This window comes from Molothrus aeneus, chromosome 14 (genome assembly GCF_037042795.1).
Source record: "Molothrus aeneus isolate 106 chromosome 14, BPBGC_Maene_1.0, whole genome shotgun sequence".
Lineage (NCBI taxonomy): Eukaryota > Metazoa > Chordata > Aves > Passeriformes > Icteridae > Molothrus > Molothrus aeneus.
In genome coordinates this window covers 9,778,390-9,802,510 of record NC_089659.1, presented here as the reverse complement: position 1 = coordinate 9,802,510, position 24,121 = coordinate 9,778,390, and the positions used below count along the sequence as shown (strand labels likewise).

The 24,121-nt window shown below is 38.5% G+C and overlaps 1 protein-coding gene across 1 annotated transcript in view; it reads right to left on the bottom strand.

The window, feature by feature from the left end:
- TENM1 (teneurin transmembrane protein 1) overlaps positions 1-24,121 on the bottom strand; it is a 776,438-nt gene that overhangs the window by 111,537 nt on the left and 640,780 nt on the right. The window contains exons 9-14 of the mRNA XM_066559708.1: positions 21,485-21,637; positions 16,157-16,356; positions 14,541-14,751; positions 11,014-11,115; positions 9,782-9,976; positions 6,677-6,877 (exon numbers count right to left, since the gene is read on the bottom strand). Coding sequence (XP_066415805.1) covers positions 6,677-6,877; positions 9,782-9,976; positions 11,014-11,115; positions 14,541-14,751; positions 16,157-16,356; positions 21,485-21,637 — 1,062 coding nt within the window. The remainder of the gene's footprint in view (positions 1-6,676; positions 6,878-9,781; positions 9,977-11,013; positions 11,116-14,540; positions 14,752-16,156; positions 16,357-21,484; positions 21,638-24,121) is intronic.

The following is a 24,121-nucleotide window of genomic DNA, read 5'->3' as shown; positions in this document are numbered from 1 at the left end:
ACCCTGTTGAAAAAGTAATAGCTTGCTGTGAATTAGACTAGGATTTACAAAAGCTGACTTAACTAAATTGCATTTACATTGGAATGAGGAGTATTTCCATAAATTGCTGAATGAGGTGCAGACAGCAATAGATTAAGAAACTTAATTTTCAGGAAGAAAAAGGAAAGGAAAGGGCCATTAATTTTGGCATATCTGCAAAATAAGCAGCAATCAGTTGAAAAACACCCCATGTTTCCTCATTGTAGATCTCATACCCTTGACTTATCCTATTTCTTAAATCAATAAATTACTACATCAAGTATTTTTGGTTCCCTGAGGACTGATTTAAACATGAAGGATAATTAATTTTTATTAGAGTGCTTCTTCACTGTCTTAAATTTCTCATGTTTTAAATTCTGCAGCAACACATATTAAGTGTTCCAATCTTTAACTAGTATGTTTTTAATAGAAACCTTGCTCACCAGATATGTTTTTGCAAACTCTTGTAACTCTACAGGAGATACAAATCAAACTAGTCACACATTGTTTTTTCTCCTCAATGAAATATACAGTAGTAGGGAAGAGTCTTTCTACAATGTCAGACAATGTACAGCAGGGGAACTTCAATCATCCTTTTAATTAGCAGAGCAGTACCACGCAAAGCTCCTCACAAATTACAGAAAGAGGACAGTTAGATGAAATTAAGCAAGTCCATCATTTCTTAAGAACAAAACAGCAAAGGACGTTTCCAGTATAATTAAAAAGTTCTCGAGATTTGTCTAAAATAGGGAGCAGAGTGGCAGCACCAATGTGCAACTGAGCAGTCTACAGAAAATGCATGACATTTCATCATGTATTGAGGAAATTTCAAGGCTATTTTCACTACTGCAAGCTCTTTGTAGCCAACATCCGTGTCCTTGGTAAATGAGAACGACTGACACCCATACACTGCAATTCCCTAAACCTGAAGAGTTTCTGATTACGATGAAATGGGTTCACCTAATTATTTTTTCAAGCTGCAGTTTTTGATGTTTAATTTTGAAACCTATTTGAGATTTCTTGAACTACATTAATATACTGTATTATGCCTTAATTTCTTTTTGAAGTACTTTACTGTAAAAAATGCAGACTTCTAATGATTTTTAAATTACTCCACTCTGCACATATCAATTTACAACAATTACAGCATTTTGCATTTTTCAAAGCACTTCAGTTTTAAAGACGTTTTTTGCTTCACAAGATATCGAAGGAAGAGGCTGCTGATTCATTTTTACCCTTTGTAAAATTACCACCAATCTTGCTAGGAGAGCTTAACCAAAAATAGATATGCTAAATATATACCATCTCCATATAATCATTTTAGGATGAATGTTTTTGTGACTAAGAACTGCCAGTATTCTTTTCCCAATCATAATTAGGTTGCTTCAGTGATATAAAGGGATTCAGCAGAATTATGACAAATGTCCTGGAGTAAGGGGACAGAAACTGGCCTACTTTGTCTGAATAGAGTCTAAAGAAATGAATGCAGGACAGGATGTCAGAGGCATCAGCTCTGTCACAGATTTCTCAGTCTATAATATTTTAGGCACAGTGCTGCAATTAATTAGTGACTCAGGGCTGGATTCTCACCTAAAACACACTGAGACTGCACTGCTGGTATCACTGCAGTTACACTAATTTATGCAAGGCTGTGCCCCCCTGAACAACTCTGTCATCCATTTTCTCTTGATTTCTCTCCCTTAATCTCAAGGCTCCATGTTAAAGGTGTCAATCTGAGAACAGAAGATGAGCTTTTTTGTTCAGTTGATGCTGCACCTTCAATTAGCCAGAGCTTGCCTTCTACCTGACAGGAGCAATCAGCACCACGAGTTTGATTTTCTCTTTCTGAAAAGCACTGCCTAGACACCTCAAGGGGAGATGACTCATTAACATCAAGGCATTTTGGGTGACAGCCTATAAACAAAGCAACAAAGATCCACAGACAGTAAGTAGAAAGATGACTATACTGAAGTCCTGGTGATATTAAAATAGTGCAATATCAGTCTTCCATCCTACTGACTGTGTCATTTATCAGTAGATCACACCCCTACTGCCCAGGTCAGCTGAGATGTATGCTGAAGGTCTCACTGATAATGGATTTTCACAAACTATCATAACAGGGTTCAGCATGGTATAAAAATGCTGAGACTCTGAAATACTCCAAGGATGACCTTTTTCAGTCCAGGTGACTTTCACAAAACATATTATATAATCAGTCTGACTTGGAACAAAGTATGAAATTTCTGTTCTCCACATCTCGTAGAGGCAGGGGAAGACTAAATGAGAAATGGAACTCAGCCTCTTGTGCATTTCTCTTGGGCACATCTACTGTCAGATGGCTAAATTGGTAATGGCTGAACGTCTTCAAGCACTTTGGTGTGACTTGCCAAAGGATGACCAAACTAGGGAAAAACCCTAAAATTAAATGGGCAAAGTGACAAACAAGATAGCAATGAAATAATTCCAAAAGAGAATGTGTTCTTCTGTGTTGTGAGCATTATAATGGATTTTTAATTTTCAGTGCTTTATATCAGAGAAACATTTGTTTTTTCACAGGCTAATTATTAGAGATGAAATCACATCTTTTTTTTAGCATGAGCTAAAGCCATTTCAATGTTTGAAGATGACATGTTTGCTCTATAGTTGATGTTACTGTTGGGAACATCTTGGATAATGTAGAGCTGTAACAGAGCTGGTGCTGTTTCTTTTTGCCTTGGAAACACTTTGAGAATCAAAATGGTGAAAGACAGCTCTTCTCAGAGATGTCTGTGGATCACTGCCTGAGATCAGCTTAGCTTGAGCCTGATGCCTGTGCCTCTCTTCAGGCAAAATGCACCTAACTCCCCTTAATCCTTGCACAGTCCTGCAGAAAGCAGGACAGATGACTGTTCAAGGTACAGCAAGTAAAACAACCAAAAAAAATAAAGTTCCTGTAGAAGAAGATGCTGGATCTCTGTGTATTTCAGCATGGACCACACCACAGGTAAAGGCAGCAAGCAGCATCTGCCCAGGGCCAGTAGGAATGGAAGAATCAAACATATTACTTGAATAATGACTGCAGGCTTGGGATCCTTGCAACTGGAATTATAAACTGTGTCCCAGGTACAGCACTTGAAAGAACTTTGCTGGAATAACTCTGCATGGTTTCTCTACAAATTTCTGACACTGATATAATTTTGAAGCAGTGAAAGCCACAGCTTGTTTTTGACCTTCAGCATTAAGGCCAGTTGGCAAATTGGCACAACAGACTAATCCATCTCCCTCATGGTAAATACATATCAGTATATTTCCACATAGAACACTTTGATCTTGTCCGTATAATAAACCAAAGACAGACAGAAGGTACTTTTAAAATTTCTTCTCCTGATCACATATGGCTGTCAAAAAGACACAACAATGTTGTTTTGATTGGTGTAGCTAAAAATCTGCCAGAATCCTTCCAGAGTGAAGTTCAGTTGATGCTGCCTAAAGAAAGCAGGAGACTCAGAGGCATATTACCTGTGTGTTTCTAGTTAGCTGATAGGAAGAGCCTTTACAAAGATGCTCATAAGGGCAAGGCAAAGCTTAAACAAAAACCACATCATCTCTGGGGGAGGTAAATTGAAATCTGAGCTAACAAGTGAAAATGACTTCTCATGGAAGTTCAATATTGTAGGGTGGAAAGAGGCCAAATATATCTGAAACAGATATCCAGCCAAGGATATTGAGAGGATGGATCTTAACAGAGCTGAACAAAAATGCAGCCTGTGTCCTACAAGTAGTATAGGATTAGCAATACTAAGTGTCAGAACAACTTTCAAGCCATATTGAACTGCTTTTATTGAGAACCAATTTAAACACAATGAAAGCATATCCTGACAGCTGCTTTGGAGTTCTGCAAGAGGATTTTCTGGCCCCCAAGGGATGGGAAATTGTGTGGCAATAACTTTAAAATCGAAGAAGTATCTGGAGGTGGTGCAGTGATATTGGGTTGTGCCAGTACACAGGTCAGAGCAGAGATCAGGCTGGACACTGGAAAGGACTTCAAATAATTTGCCAGTCTTTCACCTCACAGAAAGAAATATGATTGCAAGACTTAGCACCTATTCAAACTAGGAGTGGAAGGTGCACTTCTTAGCAGAGAGGGCCAGACACAATTGAAACAATTTATCTAGGAAATGGTAGATTACCCTTCATTTTCTGTCTCTGTGTGAAGCTTCACTTTCAAAAAACTAAACAGAAACTATGAGTGTCAAGCAAAAACTGAAGGATGACTGTTATTTTTTGGTAACACAGAAAATCAAACAACATGAGCAACATGGTCTTTTCCAGCCTCAAAAAAATCCATGAATGATTCCAGAGCTCAGGCTGGGCCTCCAAACATTGGCAATTCTTAAGGATATGCACAGATCACAGTTACTTTCATCTCCTTCCACCCATACTGATTCTTGTCTTTCCCCAGTCTGCCACTTTTAAAGTTTTTATTGTTTGAAGAGCTAGAGATGGGTAGATAGGGGAAGGTAGCATAGAGTTGGCTCATCCTTCTTCAGGTTGGGCCACACTGTATTGGGACCAATATATTCAAAAACATTCTAGAACCTTTGCTATTTCTGCCTTTTTAAGTCTGCCAAGATATACTAATTTCTATTTTAAAAATATCATAAAACTAAATATAATGTATCCCTGTGTTTTGAAAGTATTTGCAATTTGCTGCGGAACATAGAAATCCTCAAGGCAAGACCCTATATTCTTCAAGGTGCTACAGAAAGGCAACTTTTCACAGCACTGAGAATGATGTGGTACAGAGACAGCAAAGTTGCAAGAGTTTGAGGCAGGCTGAGAGACTGCTGGCTTCTCAGCTGCAAAGCTCTGCTGTTGGCTGACTCCAGACAAGCAGTCTGTGCCTTTACCATTTCATCCTCTTCATTGCACAGAACCTCATAACTTTCTCCATTCACATGTGACAACTCCTTTATTGTGACCTTGTTACTCTTCTTATGTTTCCTTACTAAATTCATTTGGTGTTTTCCTTACTCACTAAAATCAAGTTTTATTTTCAACATGTACAGCAATCAGTGATCCTAGGAAGAGCATCTCAGGCACAAATGAACATCTATACTTCAGTCTAACACTCAGCATATTGCCAAGAGCATCCTTAATCTAGTCTAACACCTAAGAAGAAACATATTTGAAAGGAGAAGTCTGAAGCATCTGGCTATACTGCCTGTTGGTAGTTGGAAAAGCATCCTTTGATAACTCAGGATACACTAGGGGTGAAGAGAGGTATTTTCTCTACTGATTGAGGTAAAGAGGTTTCCTTCCAAAACTGATCAAAACAGCACTGGAGGTTATTTATTAGCCTTTTGATTCCTTAATTAATATCTAACTGCCCCATGCAGCTGACACAACAGACCCATCTGAGACTAACATTGCTTTTTGAGCTACAATAACATTTTATTAAAACATAATTAGTTTGCAATATTTTTGAGTAAAAAATTAGTAGATACCTCTCTTAATTATTTGCTTCATCAGTGGAAATATTACTATAATACTAAGCTTCAGAGAGTATTTTTAATATGTAATAAAATACAGGATAAAAATGCAAGCAACTAGGCTTTTGCTGAAAACCAATAAAAAGTCAATTCTTATCAAAGCAGGTGCCATATCTGACAGTGTCAGACTGAAATTGCACGCGTTAATTTGGGAGTGCAGAATGAATGCAAGGTCCTTGTAACAAACACTGAAAATTATTAGCAGGTCAATATTTTGTTGCTTAAAAATTCATCATGTAGAGGAGCATTTTATAAGTCCCTACTTACAGACCATAATCACACACTTTGAAGAGCTCTGCAGAAATTTATACTGTTCCAAGTGCTCTTCTGAATGATGATTTCTAAGAAAAATTGGTGACTTGGACCACTGGCTGTATTCCACAGTATTCAGCAGATCTGTCACTTGCATCTATTCTCTACTGGGATGTGCTACTTATCATCTGAGATTCTGGCTCTGTGGGCTCTATAGGGGAAAAATAGTAGTACATACACTGGTAATGACATGCTCCATTACAGAGCAAAATGTGCAGAGTGCATTTATTTCAGAAAAACGAAATGTAAATGTATAAAGTATGTAGGAAATCTATTTCAACTTTTAATCTTAATCCAGTTTAGGGGGATCAAACCTTGATGGTCCTTTGAGGAGGAAGAGAGTTTTTATCCCAGCGTGAGAGAATTATGGTCTTTTTTGTTTAAAGATTTTTTTCTTGACAGAGCTTTCTTACTCATCAGTCATTGTGTTTGGAATTTTTTTTTTAAAACATCTTCCCCATCTCTCTTGGAACTGTGGATTCCCTGATTGCATGAGCCTGACAGGTGCTCAGCAGCTCAGGTGAGAGTCACATTTGCCCCCAGTGCATGCCAGGAGGCATCTGCCCTCTTGCAGGACTACTGTTCTCAGTGTCACGCCACCAGACAGAAACATTTTTGTCACAGAGAAAATACATTTCTTATCCTTGGCAACTGAAAGCCAGTTGCTGACAGCCATGAAGTGCCATGCCACAGTACTCATGGCTCATCCCTATCTTGTTTTTTAAATTCCTATTAGCTCAGCAACAGCAACTACTTTCTTTCATGCCTCCAGCAGAAAGCGCAGGCAATGCTGATACAGCCAAGTCTCATCATACCTGTGGAGCAGTCTGGTCCTGTCCACTGTGGCTCACAGCTGCAGAGTCCTGTGTCCAGCAGGAAGGTGCCATGGCCTGAGCACTGCTCCTGGCACACGGGCAGCGCAGTCTCGCAGTTGACCCCGCCCCAGCCCGTGGAGCAGTGACATTCCCCTTGCACGCACACGCCGTGCCCAGAGCACATGGGGTCCAGGCAGTCCTCTGGAAAGCAGGGAGAATACAACTTAGAGCACGAAACTCACACCTTTACAGTTATTTACTAGTGAAATACAACAGGGATTTAGATTAATTTGATGATTTTTTTGGTGCAAATACTCAACTGAAACAATGTTAGGAAACACAAGGGAAAAAGAGTCAGTTAACATCTGTGCAAAAGTATAAGTAAAAAACAAGGGAAAAAGCAAGCACATAGACTGTTAGAGGCCATATGAATCTCTTGTTGTGGATTTTGTCTTATTTTTAAAACACAGATTCCCAGGACAGATCTAGTGGTCTAAGTTGGGGAGGTCTGTGCTTCAGTAGTAGGGCTGGGAAACAGCTGGAGCAATTAATAGTTAATTCTGTAATTGTGCTTTGTATTTCCATTTGGGTATTAGTGCACTGTGTTTTATTTACATCTGGGAAAAGAAAGATTTATTCTTTCACCTTCCTGTGAAAAGCTATCTCTATAGCTGAAAATCTGCTACAAAAAAAAAGGTTATCCGCTAAGATTGAGTAGTGAATCTCTGACTCAGTGCTTGCTGTAAAAAAAAAATTCCCATACACATAAAAAATATGTGCTGGGCAATTGCAGGTAATGAACAGCTTCATAAAAGTCATAATGTACTGATGAACAATTTGCAAACAAAGAACTAAATTTGTTCTCAATTTGGATTAAACTATTCCTAGTGAAAAATTCAGGAGCTCTGTAGAGGAATTTAAATCAGCTGGTTAGTGCTGTATGAGCAGCATATTCTTTCACAAAGCCCCAGCACTGCTTTAACAAGACAGGTTTTAAGCAGGAAGCAGCCAGCCTTCCCTGGAGGCTGCAGGAAGACCGTGGAGCTGAAGGATCTGTGGGGTCTGAATATGGGAAACAATTAGCCAGAAGCCCATTGATGTTATACTGTGCTTCAGACTGATGTTAAAGAGACACTGTGAAAGTTCTGCTAGGTATTTCTCAAGTATCAGCACAAGTACTGTTTTAATAATTAAACTGTAAACTTAACAACAGTATCCTGTGTTACAGGAATGAAAAGATGTTTTCTGCTCCAGGAAGGGAAGGCTAAATACTTCAGACATAGAAATTAATGGCCTCCAGTTTATAGGACATTTCAATCTAAAAATAAAGAAGTACAGCTTTATCTTTTGAACTGCTTTGCCACCAATTCAACATTTTGTTTCAGGATTTATTCTGTACCTTTTTAAGCCTTCCAGGCTTGTGCACAGTGTAATTCTGAGAGAGGGAATCAAGTGTTTCTGGACAATGCACATCTTGCTAAGCATAGGACAAAAATACACAGCAATTTTCCCTCATCCTGAGACAGCTCTTTATTTTGCTGATATTTTAAAATTAATAGAATGACTCCATTTTAGGAATGATAATCTGGCAGGACAAATTCAAGGGACCCCCAGAGCAATGAATACATGGAGTTACTGGTGCTCCCTGGATAGTACATCTGTTGCTGTGTCTGTTAACAGCACTGCTATAAGACTAAATCTTGTTTACATATAATAAAATAATCTTAATTCCTTACAGAATTCCTTAACTACTGCACAAGCTATGTTTTACAATACAAACTGAACAGTCATATCAAGGACACACTGTTACAATAAAACCCCACCATACTTGGTTACACAGGTTTGTTTCATCCACCATATTTCAGTATTTCTACATAATTACACCTTATTTTATAATTTAAATAAGTTTCTTACTGTAAAAATCTAATGTTTTCCCAGTCTCAGTTTCAATAGCTGTCTGAGTACATTTATGTCAGTTTTCCCCCTAACCATTTTGCAGGATCTCATTATGGCAAGAAACAAAGCAACTAAAAACAGCAGTCAGCCTCTCACCAGCCACAGGCTTGTTCAGCATCATGGCCTCACTGAGGAAATCTGTGTATTACTTGCTTTTTCCCATTTGGGTTTTCTTGGTTTCTGAAACTACCAACAATTGACTATGTCAGAAGCATTTTCTTGATCCTCCCTTTAAAAACCATTCCAGGTATGTCAAATCTATCAAATTCATCCTGGACATTTTTCTGACTAGAGAATTCAAGCAACATAAAAAGCCTCCAGTGTGTGCTACTCAAAAGAATTACTGAAAATCTCTATAGCAGGACACACAAAGTATGCTGTCAGAAGCTCCAGGCTAAGGGGACTAGTGAAAAATCATCAAATCAGGGAAAGCAAGGGGAAGACTTCTGCTTTCTGAGGCTATACACAAGGGAAAAAAGTCAAAGCTGATGAGCAATCTCAGACATGCTGAGGGAAACAACTGCTTCTGTTTATAGATGAGGGTAGAGACACATCAGTACCATAACCAGCAAAAACACAATACCTTCTTCTCACAGAATTTCCCACTTTTTGTTAGCCAAGCCTTAAAGGATGCCAGTTTAATGCTGTGAGCAAAGGCTCCCAGTAAAAATGACATATGACAATAGAATTACACAATATGTTCTGGTAAACTAACCTGTTTGCTGCCCTTTCAGCTTTATATTGTCAGAACAATCTAAGATGTAACAGAATGAAAAAGGGAAAAGCTGATTACAGTTGCCTGATTGCTTTGGAGAACTAACACATCTTGTTTTGTTTAAACGATCTTCTGACTGCCTTACCCTGAGCTTTTGGCCAAATAAAAAGAAATAATTTTATCTTTTCAATTAAAAATGTGAACTTAATGTCATCAGTTCACAGGACTGTTACCAGGACACGAATACCTTTACCTTTGAGAAACTTCTATTTAACATTACTTTCTGTGAGATGGTAAAGGTAAGTTTGAGCAAAATAGTTCTGCTTCACAGAAAACTGATCACATCCATGTGAGTTTTTAACTACCTCAAACCAGGCGGAAATTAAAGACAAAAATCAAACCCCCCTGACTACAGAGAAGGAAATTTCACAAACCTTCCTCACAAATCTCTCCTTTGTATCCAGGGACACAGATGCAGACGCCCATGATGCAGGTACCATGGCCAAAGCAGGTCGGATCAATACACTGCTCTTCTGGAACATCACACTCTGGACCTTTCCAGCCATTTCGACACACACAGTGACCTTTCTCATATTCTCCATTTCCACTGCATAGCACTGGACAGGAATCTGAAGAAGGCAGTTTGACCTTTTAAATGTATTTACATACTTACATAGATTAACATTTATTGCATTTATCGTTCTGTAAAATTACTTTTCCACTCCAGCTCCTCAATTCTTCATTTGGTTCAAGGGTTGTCACAGAATGAAATCTTTGAACTAGGCAGTGCAGCAGTAATACAATGTCCTTGTCTCCTCAGTCTGCCTCTCTTGTATACCTTCATTTTGACCAGAAATAGGATATCTTAAAAGATAAAACCAACTCTCCCCTTGACTGGCCTCTGCAGAAAATTTGCAAGGGTGCCTGATTTTCAGTAAGATTAATATTTATTTCCTGTGAAGTGAAGCAAGATCTTGCCTTTTTCTTCTAGGAAGCCTTAATATCATTGAAATTGTAGCCATTGCTGATCTGTACGTAAACCAGCAATGTAGAAGCTTACTTTTACAATCCAGTATCAATTTCTGAGCCAACTGAGTCTTAAAAATATAAACCCTACATTTGAGGAGACATTGAGAAATCATGAGAACTTCTGGACATCACATGCAGCGGATAATGGATAATACTGACAGAAATATCTGAAACAGAAGTAAGCTCACTTAACATGCTTTTTTGCCTTAATGCTGGAAAACTGTCTCTAAGCTGCTTTAGGTTTCTTATTTGCACCCTATTCAAGTTAAGACTACAGAAGCATTTGATTTACTTATGTTTTCTCCAAAGTGAAACTGTTTGTCACTTTTAAGTAGCAGAAAACATTATGCTATGCTAACCACCTATTAAAAATGTATTTTACAATTACAGACAGGATGCAAAGGTGGATGGAGGAACCTATTAAATTTGAAAGTCAGGGAGGGAGAAGTGGTTGATCCGTGTTAACTCAAGTACAGCATAAAGAAACTTTCCACATGTGTGTTGTACTGTATCTGCCATCTGGCTGGAAAAAGGAATTTAATCTCCTTTAATCACTTTGAATCTTTGCAAGCCCAGCAGTCACACACCATAATCATGATCCCTGGCATGCACCATGGGTCAGTTAATATGAGATTACCTTTTGCACAATCAGGACCAAGGAATCCTGGGAAGCAGTGGCAGTGGCCTGAGATACATTCTCCATTCCCATTGCAATTAGTAGAGCAGTCATCCAGGATTTCTGTTTATTCAGGCAATTGTGCACAAAGAAAAACATAAATTGGTTGAATTTGAAATGAATGGCATCTTCACCTCACTCTGCAGGACACATCGTAACATACAAATAGGTGCAGAAGCAGTAAAAAGCCCATTTTCATTCATAGGGAGCATAAAACAAAACTCCTGTTCAAGCAGCTTACAAATATTTATTAGATTTTTTCTTGATAGCTTTGAGATAACAGGTGCATCATTTATATTACAACAAAAAGCTTTTAAACTAAGTGTTCATGTAAAATTTACCACCATTAAAAGCACTGCAGGAACCTGAGTATTTGCTGAAAAATGTCCACCTTAAACACTTTCTTTTCTTGCTGAAGTAATTTGTTTGAAACCTGTTTATAGAGTAAATTGCCTTCTATCGTGTTCATTTGAACCATGTGAATTGAATCCCTTAGAGAAGGGCAGGATTTCCACTTCTATACAATCAGATAAACAAAAAAATAATCTTTTGTACAGTGATGAAATTCAATGTGATAAAGAACTAAGAACTAGATTTGAAGGGAAAAACACCCACCTACAGTTCTGATCATAAACTTGCCCATGTTTTATCTCACAGCTTTAGATATTAAGCCACTTAAACTCACATCTGAGGACAGGCCCCTATCTGTACACAGATTAGCTGGCTCCAATTTACACATGTATTTCCGACAGTGGATTCACTGATTTCTATGGATTTTCCATAAAGAATATGAAGTAAATTCAAGCTAAGATGGTCCTGTGTGGAGTAGGTGACTGTCAGACCAGCTCCAGGACTGAGGGGCTCTGCAGCCCATGCAGGTGCTGGGTGGGAGAGAGGCTCTGGAGCCAGGGGAGCTGGGACTGTCCAGTAGCCACATCCACTAAGAGACGTGGTAAAGTACCTCTGGCTATAGGAAAATGGGAAACTTGACACCTTTCCCACAAAATATTTGAGAAGAAAAAAGAAAAATCAGACATACAATTAATAAAAATAACTGATATAAGTATATTTTGATCATAATTATGGACACTCAGATAAGGATTAGCTCCTCTTGAAAGCTCCTATGGTTATATGAATTCATTCTTTTCAGGCTATCAGTTTTTACCAAAGAACAGACATTTGATATGCACCTATTCACCAGATATCCACAACCTGTACACAGAGGTCTGTTTCAAAGTTAAAAACTAGCTCATTTATAGAATGAAGATTTTTTCTCAGAAATGCTGGTCATTACTAATTTGGTTATATTAGTTATATAATAGTTATATTACTGTTCATTATCAACTCTTTTATTGCTCTATGTGTGCACTTGCCTGCCTTCTCTCAGTTTTCCTAGAATCACATGGCAAATGATCCCTACACTGACGTGAAGTGAAGAATGAATGGTTTGAGAGGTTACTTCCCCTCTGTGCAATGCCCACTTTGGGCTGCCCTTTCTTTAGTTAACAGAAGTACTTGAAGCATGTCACATTTTGCATGCAATTTACCCTCCTCAGGAAAGTCTGATCAGAATTTCAGTAAAAATCAATTTTGTACATAACTAACATGGAGCATCTTGAAATAGAATCTGACAGATGCTGATGAGGGGCATGGCTGGTTCTCAGGAGCATTTGGCAGAGATCCAGCCAAGCTCTTGCTCTGTTCTAAGGGCTGCTGGTCCTGGCTGATTCCTTTGTTGGCAGAGATCTCAAATACGACTAGACCAGTCTGGGTAAGAACAAGAAGAATGCCTCAAGGATATAGATTTTTTTTTTTTTGGTGGAAAAGAAGAAACAATCAAGTTATGATGCACATAAAGGACATATATATATATATATATATATATATATATATATATATATATATATCCTCTAGATATAGATATCCTTGATATATATATCCTAGATATATATATCAAGGATATAGATTAATTTTTTTTTGTGGAAAAGAAGAAACAATCAAGTTATGATGCACAGAAAACCAGGAGAAGATGATACGCAGGTTATGCAAACACAATTTCTGGCAGTATGCTCAAATGTACAAGCAGTAGAGCCTTGCAGCAGCACGAACAGACTTTTTCCCAAAAATATCTTCTTGCAGGCCTTTTGAAGATGAAGCACAAGGATTTCTGCCTGCACTGTGGCTCACAAGCTTCCCCCTTTAATAGTCTCTTCTGCTTATTGGCCACAGAGGGGATGGAACAACAATTTTTTTACCACATGCAACATGAATTAAAGTCTGGCAATTAATTTCATTTTTGGTGTGGGGGGTGTGGGGAAGGGGAGGAGTAGAAGTTATACTACTAAATGAAATATTATTTAAACCCTCCTGTATAAACCCTGCTGTCTTACAATAAAAATAAACAAGGGATCAGGAATTTGGACACTGGGCTGGGCTGGAGTTTGGACAGGTTTTATGGTCTTTGTAGAGCATCTGCAAAGTTGCTTCATAAATTGCTTGACTCTTATTTTCTCAGATAAAATTGAATAATGGCATATTTTCTTGTAGAAGCTCAACTTTTTTGAACAGAGCAAATATGAAATTTTACACCAGACCAGTCAATACAACTCTTCCTCAATTTCTAATTTTTTTCTTCTACGCAAGTCCTTCAGAATCTGGATATTTGAATCATACTGTCCTGCTCTGCAAGGTGTTTATCACACAGTAAAAATAGTATCCACTTGCTCTGAAGAGCAGATGGCACGTCCATTACTAGTAAAGACATCTTGCTCAACATATGGTAGAACAGGTTAACTAAAGGGTATAGTGGTTAAAGTCTTGCAGCAAACGGAGACTGTCATAAATACAACACTTCACCTAAATTTAAATTCCAAAAAAGCCCTATGTGTGAGGACTGCTCATTCACAACACCTACATCTGCAAACACTTGCCCACCTATGCATGTTAAAAAGGCAGGAAGAATCTCATGTGCAACCAGGACACTGCTTCCTGTATTTGTCCTCTGTATTCCAAACAAAATGGTGCATTTGAGTAACTGCATAAAAACCAGCATCCATCCATCAAAAAACACTCACAAACAAATCCACAAAAGATTTTCTAAATTACAGCTGACTAAAATACTGGAAATAAAGACTTAAAGCTTGGATAATTTTTGTAGGATTTATGGCCCACATAAGTAGAGAGGGCAGATATAATCTCTTTTACTTGGAAAAAGATAACACCAGAAATCATTCAAGCATTTAAGCTATCATATAAAAATCTTAACACATGAAAACTTCACACTTAATTTGGTAACATCCATCTGTAATATACAAATATTGTTATTTGTCTAATATTGGCTTAACACGCTGTTACTCCACTGAGGTTAATTAAACTAAGCTGAAATAAAACATATTTAAGAGGATACTTAAGAGGAGCTGGAATATATAAAATACATCTTTGCAATGTAATAATCATAATAATAATAATTATATAGTGATTTTTCTTACCAATAGCTGTAGTTAGTACAAACACTTGCTCTACTTTCTTTCCATCATTGTAGAATGCCATATGCCAAGCTCCTTGATCCATGTACTCGATGAAACCTGTCTCTTGCAGTGAAGTCAAGATCAGGTTCCTGGGAGCTTGCTGAGGCTCCTCTGAGTTTTTTGGTTCCTGTTTAATTAACTGTTTTCCATCCATCAGTTTTACAAAATCAAACTGAAATAATAATGAGAAAAAATTAACCACCTAGCAAATATTCATGAATCTACTCTGCATGTCTCCTTCAAACATGAATTAACAGTTGAAATCTTAAGAGGAATTGCCTAAGTATTCACCAATGTAGACAGCAATTGCATAACCTAATCAATTTGGCTTAAGTTTACATACAGAAAGCATTATCATAGTTCAGAAATGTGGCATCAAAACTGGTATAACTGTTTGCTATGGCAGGGTAAAATCAGACTTGCTACACTAGATACAGCAGACTCAGTCCAAAAATTACATCTCTTCAATGGGAATAATTCCAAAATTCCCAAAGTGTAGTGCCTGTGCTATGGAGCTATTCATCTCAAATGCCAAGAGCAGATTAAAAACCTGTAGTTCTTTATCAGATTTTTAAATCCTTAATCCCCTTGATATCACTATCAGATATCAAACCTTCAATATACTTTTTCTTTATATTTAGTTTTAGTAATGCAAATAAGTATATATTTTTTTACAGGAAAGTTCTTAATACCAGGTGGATGCTGACAACTTCAATGCCTGTTAACCTCAAAGCACCAGAGATTTCTATGGATCCCTGTTCAAGAAATACATATATTTCTCCAGGTTTTTTAGGCATTCTGATTTTCAGTAATGTTCATTGTCAGCTCAACGGAAGATCCAGCTTCAATTAAAGTCAGTGACGGCTGAAAGTGTGTATTTCTAATATCAAAACTCTAGTAAAAATTTTTTGAGGTTAGAGTAGATGATCTCCAGTGGTCCATTATAGACAATCTTTCCATGATTCCACATATGTTTATCACACTCTGTGGAGTGTGATCCTGCTATAAAGAAAGATGAAAAATTTACTATCCATAAAAATGACAGCTTCATATGCCAAATACATTAGGCCTAAACAAAAAAGTTGAATGTGACCAGCAATATTGCATGTGACTGCTTAGCTAGATTTTCTCTTGCAAAATCCCCAGGAGTACGCACTCAAAAATAATTTTGATCTTAGCAACCAGAGACAGTTTTTTCCTTTTCTATTAACTCTTTAGACTGACTGTACAATCTATTTCTTTTAAGGGAATCATATAAAAATTAAAGCACTTTCAAGTGAACTGGAATTTCATCCCTTGCATAGAAGACAATGGATCTATGCAGCAGGACAGTGTGTACCTGTTCAGCCTCCCAGACAGTGACCCTGAGGTCACAGCTGCTGACCTGTGTGCTATGACACTGTGCTGAGAGAGCATGGTTTGAGATATTGCCAGAGCTCAGTAAAAAGAAAAGGATAACCAGACTGGTTACAGCCAGTCCTTCCCTCCCTCTCTGCTTTGAAAGCATCTTGTGAACACTCCTGTCCACTGCTGATTGAAAACATAAGTGTGATAGAACCAGGATCATTTCCAATTACCTGAGTGTGAGTAGGTGGGATGTTTCTTCTGCCATAAATCCCCAGCAGGGAATCCTTTGCCAGTGAAATGTTGAATTTCAGGTACACAGGGTGATGTATGGTAATTTGGAAGCGCCAGAATAAACCAGGTGGGATGGTCTGCATAACCTGTGCTCCAATCTCCACTTCTCCCGTGTCTATGGCCCGGCCCTTCTGAAACACTGATTTTCCAGAAACAAACATAGTCAGTTGAGTATTTACAGTGGGTGAAGAGACAAGGTTACAAGGTATAAACGTGCCTTAGATATATTGGAATATACAAAAATCAACTTCTAACACCGATAACTGCATTTTTTATTCAACAAGTCGGAAAACACAAACAAACACGAACAACGTATTTCCAACAAGTGTCACAGCATATTTTTTGTCATGATTTTTGCTGATTATGAACACTTTAGTGATTATGAAAAGGTAGAACTGCTGCTGTGTAAACCATGGTCTTTGCCCATCAACTATGCAACCAAAACACATTTAACTGTGAATACACAGAGTGAGGACAGTGGAAATTCTCCCTCTGGCACAGATTTCAGACTGCTCCTGAAGAGGTATTGCAGAAGCTACACAAATGGTCCCCAGTGAGGACAGAAAATCCACCAAATCTGGTAGTTCAGAGCCCCTGTCCAAGGCCCAGATTTCTACTGATCACCATTCCTAATGGTTTCATTATGGTAGTGTTAATCCAGTCCTGAAGAAGTGAAGAACATCTGTTCTGGCTTGGTCTTCATGAAAGCATAATAGGGGCATGAGGACAGGCAAAGGCACTCTGACGATAAAACTGGCATAATTTCATAATGCTGGACAATAAATTTGCAGACATTTACAATGTGTACCTTCACACATGTGTGTGAGAGTGCTGAAACACAAAGGGAAATGGAAAGCATAAGGAAGACTTTGCCAAACTAAATTGGAGCTGGCTTGCTTTGCTGGCTTATATCACCATCTTTATGTTTTTTACTGCCTGTCTGTGATCAGCATTGTGACATGCTGCAAATCCTGACCCAATCCTGCTAACATTTGAGCTAATTCCACTGAAAGGTTTGCAAAACTCTCTTGACATTTCCATGCTCTGAACTAAAGTAAAAGCAGGATAGTGTGTGGCATTAGAGGACAAGTCAAGAGAAGATTGAATTCAGCAGCCATACCCATCTATGTTTCATTTCACTCCAGAATTACAATGAAAAATAACCAGCAGCAAAGTGACTGGAGCCTCATCTTTTACAATACATGGATATAAATATCTAAACCAACATAATGTACATGAAATTCTATCAATCGCCCATGGAAATGAAAACAGCAGTAGCAAAGCTAGGGCCAGCTTTTGCCTGAGTGTGTTAATAACAAAGCCCCTCTGTGGGACCTTACATAGGCTTTAACCAGCGTAGGAAGTACTTAGCATTCTTAATGAATAGAGATTTAATTTATAAGGCAGGAGCAATTCTCAGGGCACCAGATCTTCCAGCTTTACAGCTGCTTTGTGTCATCAAACCCACAGCAAGAATGAGGGACTAACTTATAACACCTCACCATGTAAATACATCTATTTTTAGAGTAGGAATTTGTAATATAGTACTCTAAAAATACACCACTTAGTTTCTGAGTTAAAATATTTCCAAATTGCTACTTGAACAATGTTCAAAATGAGACTACTTCTGCCCAACTTGCTTCATGGAAAGAATTTTGAATGTTGAGTTATGAAAAGAGAATTAAACTTTCTCTGTTGTACAATGAAAGTGGATCCCTTTCCACCCAAACCCATAGAAGATCCGACTTGGCTTATGTAAATTTAAAAACCTTCTCCTATATTTCCAATACTCTAGAGATATTAAATCTTAATGATTCTTTTCAAGCAATTACCCTGGGTTAAGTAAAACACTATGGTACTTTTTGATGATATTGACACATGGTAATTAATATGATTCAATTACAAGACAGTAGAGCACTAAGTAAAAAGCCAAGGATACAGTATAATTTTTGAAGTTAAAGGCATTACTGGTCAGTGTTCAAGGTCTTTAACAGACATTAACTACTTCTTGTATTTTGGAATGAGAAGGTCTGTTTCTTTGTTGAAAAGAAAAAGTGTTATGTTGTCAGCCTGGGTAAATTCTCACTAATTGATATTATCAAATTATCCTGAATATGATATTATATTGCGATGTACCTTGGGAGTTTTTCCACATTTGGCTGAATACCTTTGCTTTAGCAATAATTTAATATAAGCTTAAAAAAAACCCAGATGCACTTATATGTACATATATCTCCTCCCTTGGGAAAGAAGTGCAGGCTGCTGTTCACAATGCTAGCAGGAAAATACACATACTGTGTATCTGCCCCTACTGATAGGATGCAGCCACAGAATCCCCACCTTTCAAATGGTAATTTTTCACACAAGCACAGAGCATGGAAAGGCCTTTGTAGGAGTCCTATCTGAAATGCATATTTTCATCTTCATGGCACCACTCTGCTTTCTTTACAGAAAAATAATTTAGCTTTGTTTCTGTGTTTAGTTGAACTAAGCAGGTATTTGGCTGTACAAAAAAGGCACCTGAAAACACGCTCCTCACAGACTAAGCCTGTGTACTTTTTTGCTCTTTCTTGAAAAAGTCCAAAATAAGCTTCTAAAGTTACAGCACTGCAATACAATTCTGCCCTTGTTGTAAAAACATTTTTTTTTTATGACAAAGTATCATTTAATTATCTATATTCAATTCCTTGTACAGCTCCAGTCTTGCCAACTGGGGTATTAATTCTCCCCTATGCTTCCTAAGCACAGTTTCCTCAGAAGTCTAAAACAGAAGATAGATTCCTAATCACAGCTTTCTCTTGGCTTCAAGAAAGAAAACCTCTGAACAGCATGGTGCCAATTACCTCCACAAGAATATACCCATACCCACATGCTTATTACTACTGATCCTGCAACAATCAATTTCCTTGTACTCCCCTGATAAATATCAACATCAATAGGATATCTGACTTTTTAATCACATTACTACATATTAAAATGTTAACTCGTGTTAACTCATAGCTGTGGGTCAGTGTGTTATAAGGTGACTTCTTGAAGAAATTTGACTTCCTGGTTTAAATTATTGATTTTCATTAAAAGATTAGTTTAAAATACACACTTTCAAAGTCTGGAAAAGCATTCTCTGCTGCTGCATTGAGTTAGGAAAATGTGAGGTCACCAGCATCTGACAGCAGTTATTTATTCCTATGAAATTACATCAGAGGCTTCAAGTTTACAGGCAAAGCATCAAATTTCTGCGGTTCCTGCTGCAGGGAAAGGAGTTGCCTGTTTCCAAGTCCTCCTTTTCATCACTTCTAGATAGAGAATTTGTTAGGAGGATTGTGAATAAAATTACTGATACATATAAAAATGATGGAGAGAAAGAAAATGAGGAAAGACTAGCCAGAGTCAGACTATGCATGTACTAATTCCACAAGATTTTCCTTGTGTTTTCCCAAGTGTATACTCCTTGCTACTTAAACTCTGGATTACATGTTACTCCCAAAATGTGAAAGGGGACAAGTGAGACAACAATGCAGATCTGTTCCTGACTGACCTCTGAAACTGCTGGATAAGCCCTCAGTGAACTGGCTCTGCTATTACAGGACTCTGTTCTTTAGTGTTGTTGGGGAGTTGTGTAGCTACAATAAAACTGGGATTCCCAGGGGCAAGGCAGGTGGTTTCCATTTTTATCTACTACACTGAGTCTTTATTGACTTGCATATTCTTTTCTCTATTCCAACCATCTAACTTGGAAGCTATCTGATGTTTTTGATGTTTTTCTACACATCCTTCTTTGGAAGCCAAATGCATTGGAAAAGCTTTTATTAAATCTGTAATACATTGACAAAATGATTTAACACAGTTGGGGAGAACTATTGGAGATATTTTCCATGGTGCACCAGGACAAAAATACAAAAGTGTACAAAACATTTTCTACAACTCATTACAAATCCATTCTAAGGGATGAAATAATGCAAAACAACATCATTGTCTCCTTACATGTATTTCTATTGCTCATTTATCTAATATGATCTCTATCCAGTTGTGCCACACTGATTTGCAAGATTATTGATGTGTGGTGCAATCTTCCTCCTGGAGGGCCTAGTACAACAATGTTCTACTTTGTTGCCTATTTTCAGCCATGGATCTTACCCAGAACACACAAAATCAGATCCCTGCTCTGGTCTAAAATTCAAAAGCTCTGTAAGTCTCCTATCACTGCAGAGCTACCAGTACAATTTTACTTTTTTCCTAACAACTGGAAAGATTAGGTTTCATATTCCACTCCCATTGACTTTGATCTGATCTGATTTATCCACTTTTTCTGTGTACCATAAAAAGAAATGGGAAAGTAATTTTCTTTTTATGGTCAGAAAGCATTGTCATGATGGTTGATGGGAAGCACGGCCAGAGCAGGTGACCAGTACTGGAGCAGGTGATCAAACAACAAAAACATCAAATGACAGGACTTAAGAGGAAGGACTTGCACATCTCAGACAGATCCTTCTCTCTGTTTCCCACCCTGGCTGCACAGCCCACTCCTTTCCTATCCTAGCTCAGGCACTTCCTTGACAGAAGATGATTTGCATTCTTTAACAAAGCCATTTTCTGCTGCCATGAAGGGCTGATGTGGCCAGGCTGTGCAGGTGACAATCCCTGCAGTGGGCACAGGGACACAGCGAGCTGCAGAGGGAGGTGGGAGGGCAGAGCAGGGCTGTGCCCCTGGCAGCAGGGAGCTGCCACACTGGCTCAGGCATTTTGTGAGAGCTGTGGGAGATTGCTGGGAGCTGATTCACTGTGACTGGGTCAGCTGGGATGTGACAGGATGCTGTGCTTTAGCTTACAGCTTCAAGAACTGCCCTGATGCCTTGAAAAGCATTAAGATTTCTACTCTTCTGCACTTCTGACCTGTCAATACAAAGAGGTTCCCTTTGCCTGAGACTGACTTTGGTCTGCATGACAGGCACAGTGTCAGGCCCTCTGCACAAGAGGGAACAAGGCAAATATGGTCTCCCCTTCCTTGTCTTAAGACAGAAGCCAAACGCTCTCATCTCTTCTCTCACTGTGGTACTGAACCTTCCTTTTCTAATGGGCTGGGTGCTAATTTCAGAGAGAGTTCTGCTAAAGGAACCTATCTGGTTATGGGATTTTCTTACCTGTTTTAAAATTATACTAAAGAAGATAGAACCTGAACTGAAAATACTGTCAAAATGTAGACAATAAAGGACCTGAAGAGCAGTTATGTTTAACTATTCATCATCTGCCTCCTTCTCATTTACACTTACCTTTTTTTTCTGTTTTGTCTGAAGCTTTTCCTCCGATTGGTGAGTAAGTTGTATCCATGGATTCTGTTCCTTTATTTCCTTTGCTAACTCCATTTTCATAGAGCTGCCCTTCCACAGGCTGTAGTTGCCAGGTTAAACCAAACAAGTGTACTGCTGCAAAAAAATGAAGACCAATTAATTGGTGTCTAAACTACAGCACCTTCAGTGAGACTACGGAAGAATGCTATGACCCAGTTTCTGCAAAGTCAAGTATTACTTTATTCTGTTAGTAATAAATCAGAATTTCAAGGGGGTAATGAGCAATTTACCATTTTACCTTAAAACTCAATGTTTAATTAGTTTCCACACTTTCTTCTGGAGCTCAGCCAGGTCAGGGTGATGCATTTCTGCAGCAATTCATGGAGTTACTCGCACTTAAAAGGATAACAGTTGAATAAATTCAATATTGTGTGATAGATTCTAATGCTGTATCACTGTTGTCCCTCAGCTTTTGACTGTTAAAGATCTCAGATTTTGTTGACAAAAACAATGACACCAACTAAAACATCTCACCTTTCCAATCCAGTTTGAAGTGAAACTGTGCCCAGTGCACTCTGAAACCCTTTTGTTTAGGTTAAACATTAGCAAAAACTTACTCTTACTTACTGGTTACTTACTTAACCAGACTTAGTCTAGAACTGCACGGCACATGAAAAGCTGGCTCTACATCTCAAATATATGCAATTATTTAACAACACAAATTAACAGAAATATAGTTGTTATTTATGTATGTACAAGGAAAATTACCAAATAATCCTTTTTAGAAGTTATAAACTATCTTTATTGCCATATGCAAGGGCTGCCTACTCTACTTTGCCTGCAGAGCCATTCATGTTTTCTGCTTTCCCTTCTTTCTTTCTGATCTGAGGCCTTGAAGGATGGCTGGAGAAAGACAGCAACAGAGGATCTTATTTTAGTACAACATGACAGTACTGCAGTTAGTCTAGACAATGGCTTAGGTCTTAGTGAGAAGGGCAAATTATTCCAAGGAAGAGGTTGCCTTAGCATTGAAGCAGCTCAGCAGGGAGGACTGATGACCCATTAAAATATGGATTGAGGATGATCCCTACTGAGGAGCTGAAATTGTCACATGAAGAGCAAAGCCTGAGCAGCAGCTCTTTAGCCACATGCAGCAATTTGCACTGAGTAGGATCTGCCCACAGTGGGAGTCTAAAAGGCAATATATTTGCTCTTCCTGAACCATGTAGAACCTCAGAGACTCCCAGGAGAAATAAGTGTGATCTAGAATAGGCCTTGCATTAAGAAAGTACATTCTGCACTTGCACATACTTCAAGGAAAATATCTCAATACAACCAGAAAACTTGGAGTCTATTTCCCATGTGTTTGGTTACAAGTCTCCCTTGCACACTGAAAAGTTAAATTATAAAAATTCAACAAAATCCCAAGCCTTGAATGCATTCCTGTCCAGGGCTTGGGAACACTCCTGCAAGAATGCAAAGCTGCCAAACTACAGCCATTAATTCCAGATCGCTGCACTCCAGGGTCACCCAACTACAGATACGTGATCCAAATCAAGCAAATGAGAGCATTACTACTGAATTAGTGAGGTGACAGTATTTGAGAGAAATTTACTGCATCTCAAACCACTGATTCACCATCAGATCTGGACTCTGGAGACTGGGCAGCACATACCCACTCCCCAGAAGAGGTATTAGAAGTGTACTTCTAAGCTTTCTGGTGTCAGTGGTGAGATCTCAAGCCTGGATTGCTTCATATTCTATGGTCTTGAAATCACCAAGGGACCATGATAATACTTGGAAAAGTGTCTTGCAGTCAGATCACACAGAGTTAAGGTCTGCGTTTTGAGATTCTTAATGTGAATCACTGCCACGTACAACAAGAAGCAGCCCTGACATCTCTAGAGTAAGTGCTCTTACTCCTGACTTGAGCTTCTGGACGTTATTATTATTTAAAGAGTCATTAACAACAGAAAGGAACACAGTTCAATGAGACTGATAGCTAATGAATGCACATTTCATTTATACTAATGCAAATAATTATATAAGCACTTGAAACAGATCACTGGAAGCAAAACTCAACTGCCCACATCAATAATAAGCTTTTAGTGGTTATGGAATCCTGAATATGATATTGTTGCTTTCTTACACTATTCACATTGTTGTTATCATTCATTTCCTAGGTCAGCATTTGCACATGCTGCAGAGGGTAGGTCACAAAGCCAGGGCTGAATGTTTTCCTTGGTGCATGCCCCTGCTCCATCGCACACTCTGCTCACATTATCATCCACTCAACAATTCCAGTCCTTTACTGGCTTTGTCTTCCCTCAGGCTGGGGAAGTGCTGTTGTTTTTATAGCTTGTGCCAAAGCTTGGCAAGCTGCAAAACGATCTACGTTTGACAGTCAGCTTCCTCCTTGGAAACACCAAGTGCGTGGCACAGAGGATGGGCTCTGCCAGCTCGGATGTCTCATCCCCAGGCGCTGACACGGGGCACCGGACTGGGCTACACAATGGGCACCACTGAGGGTGTACACCACAGCACATGGCTGTGACAATAAGAGCTACATGAACTGATCTGAATGACTTCAAACACTGCAGAAACCCAGTCACCTTGCAG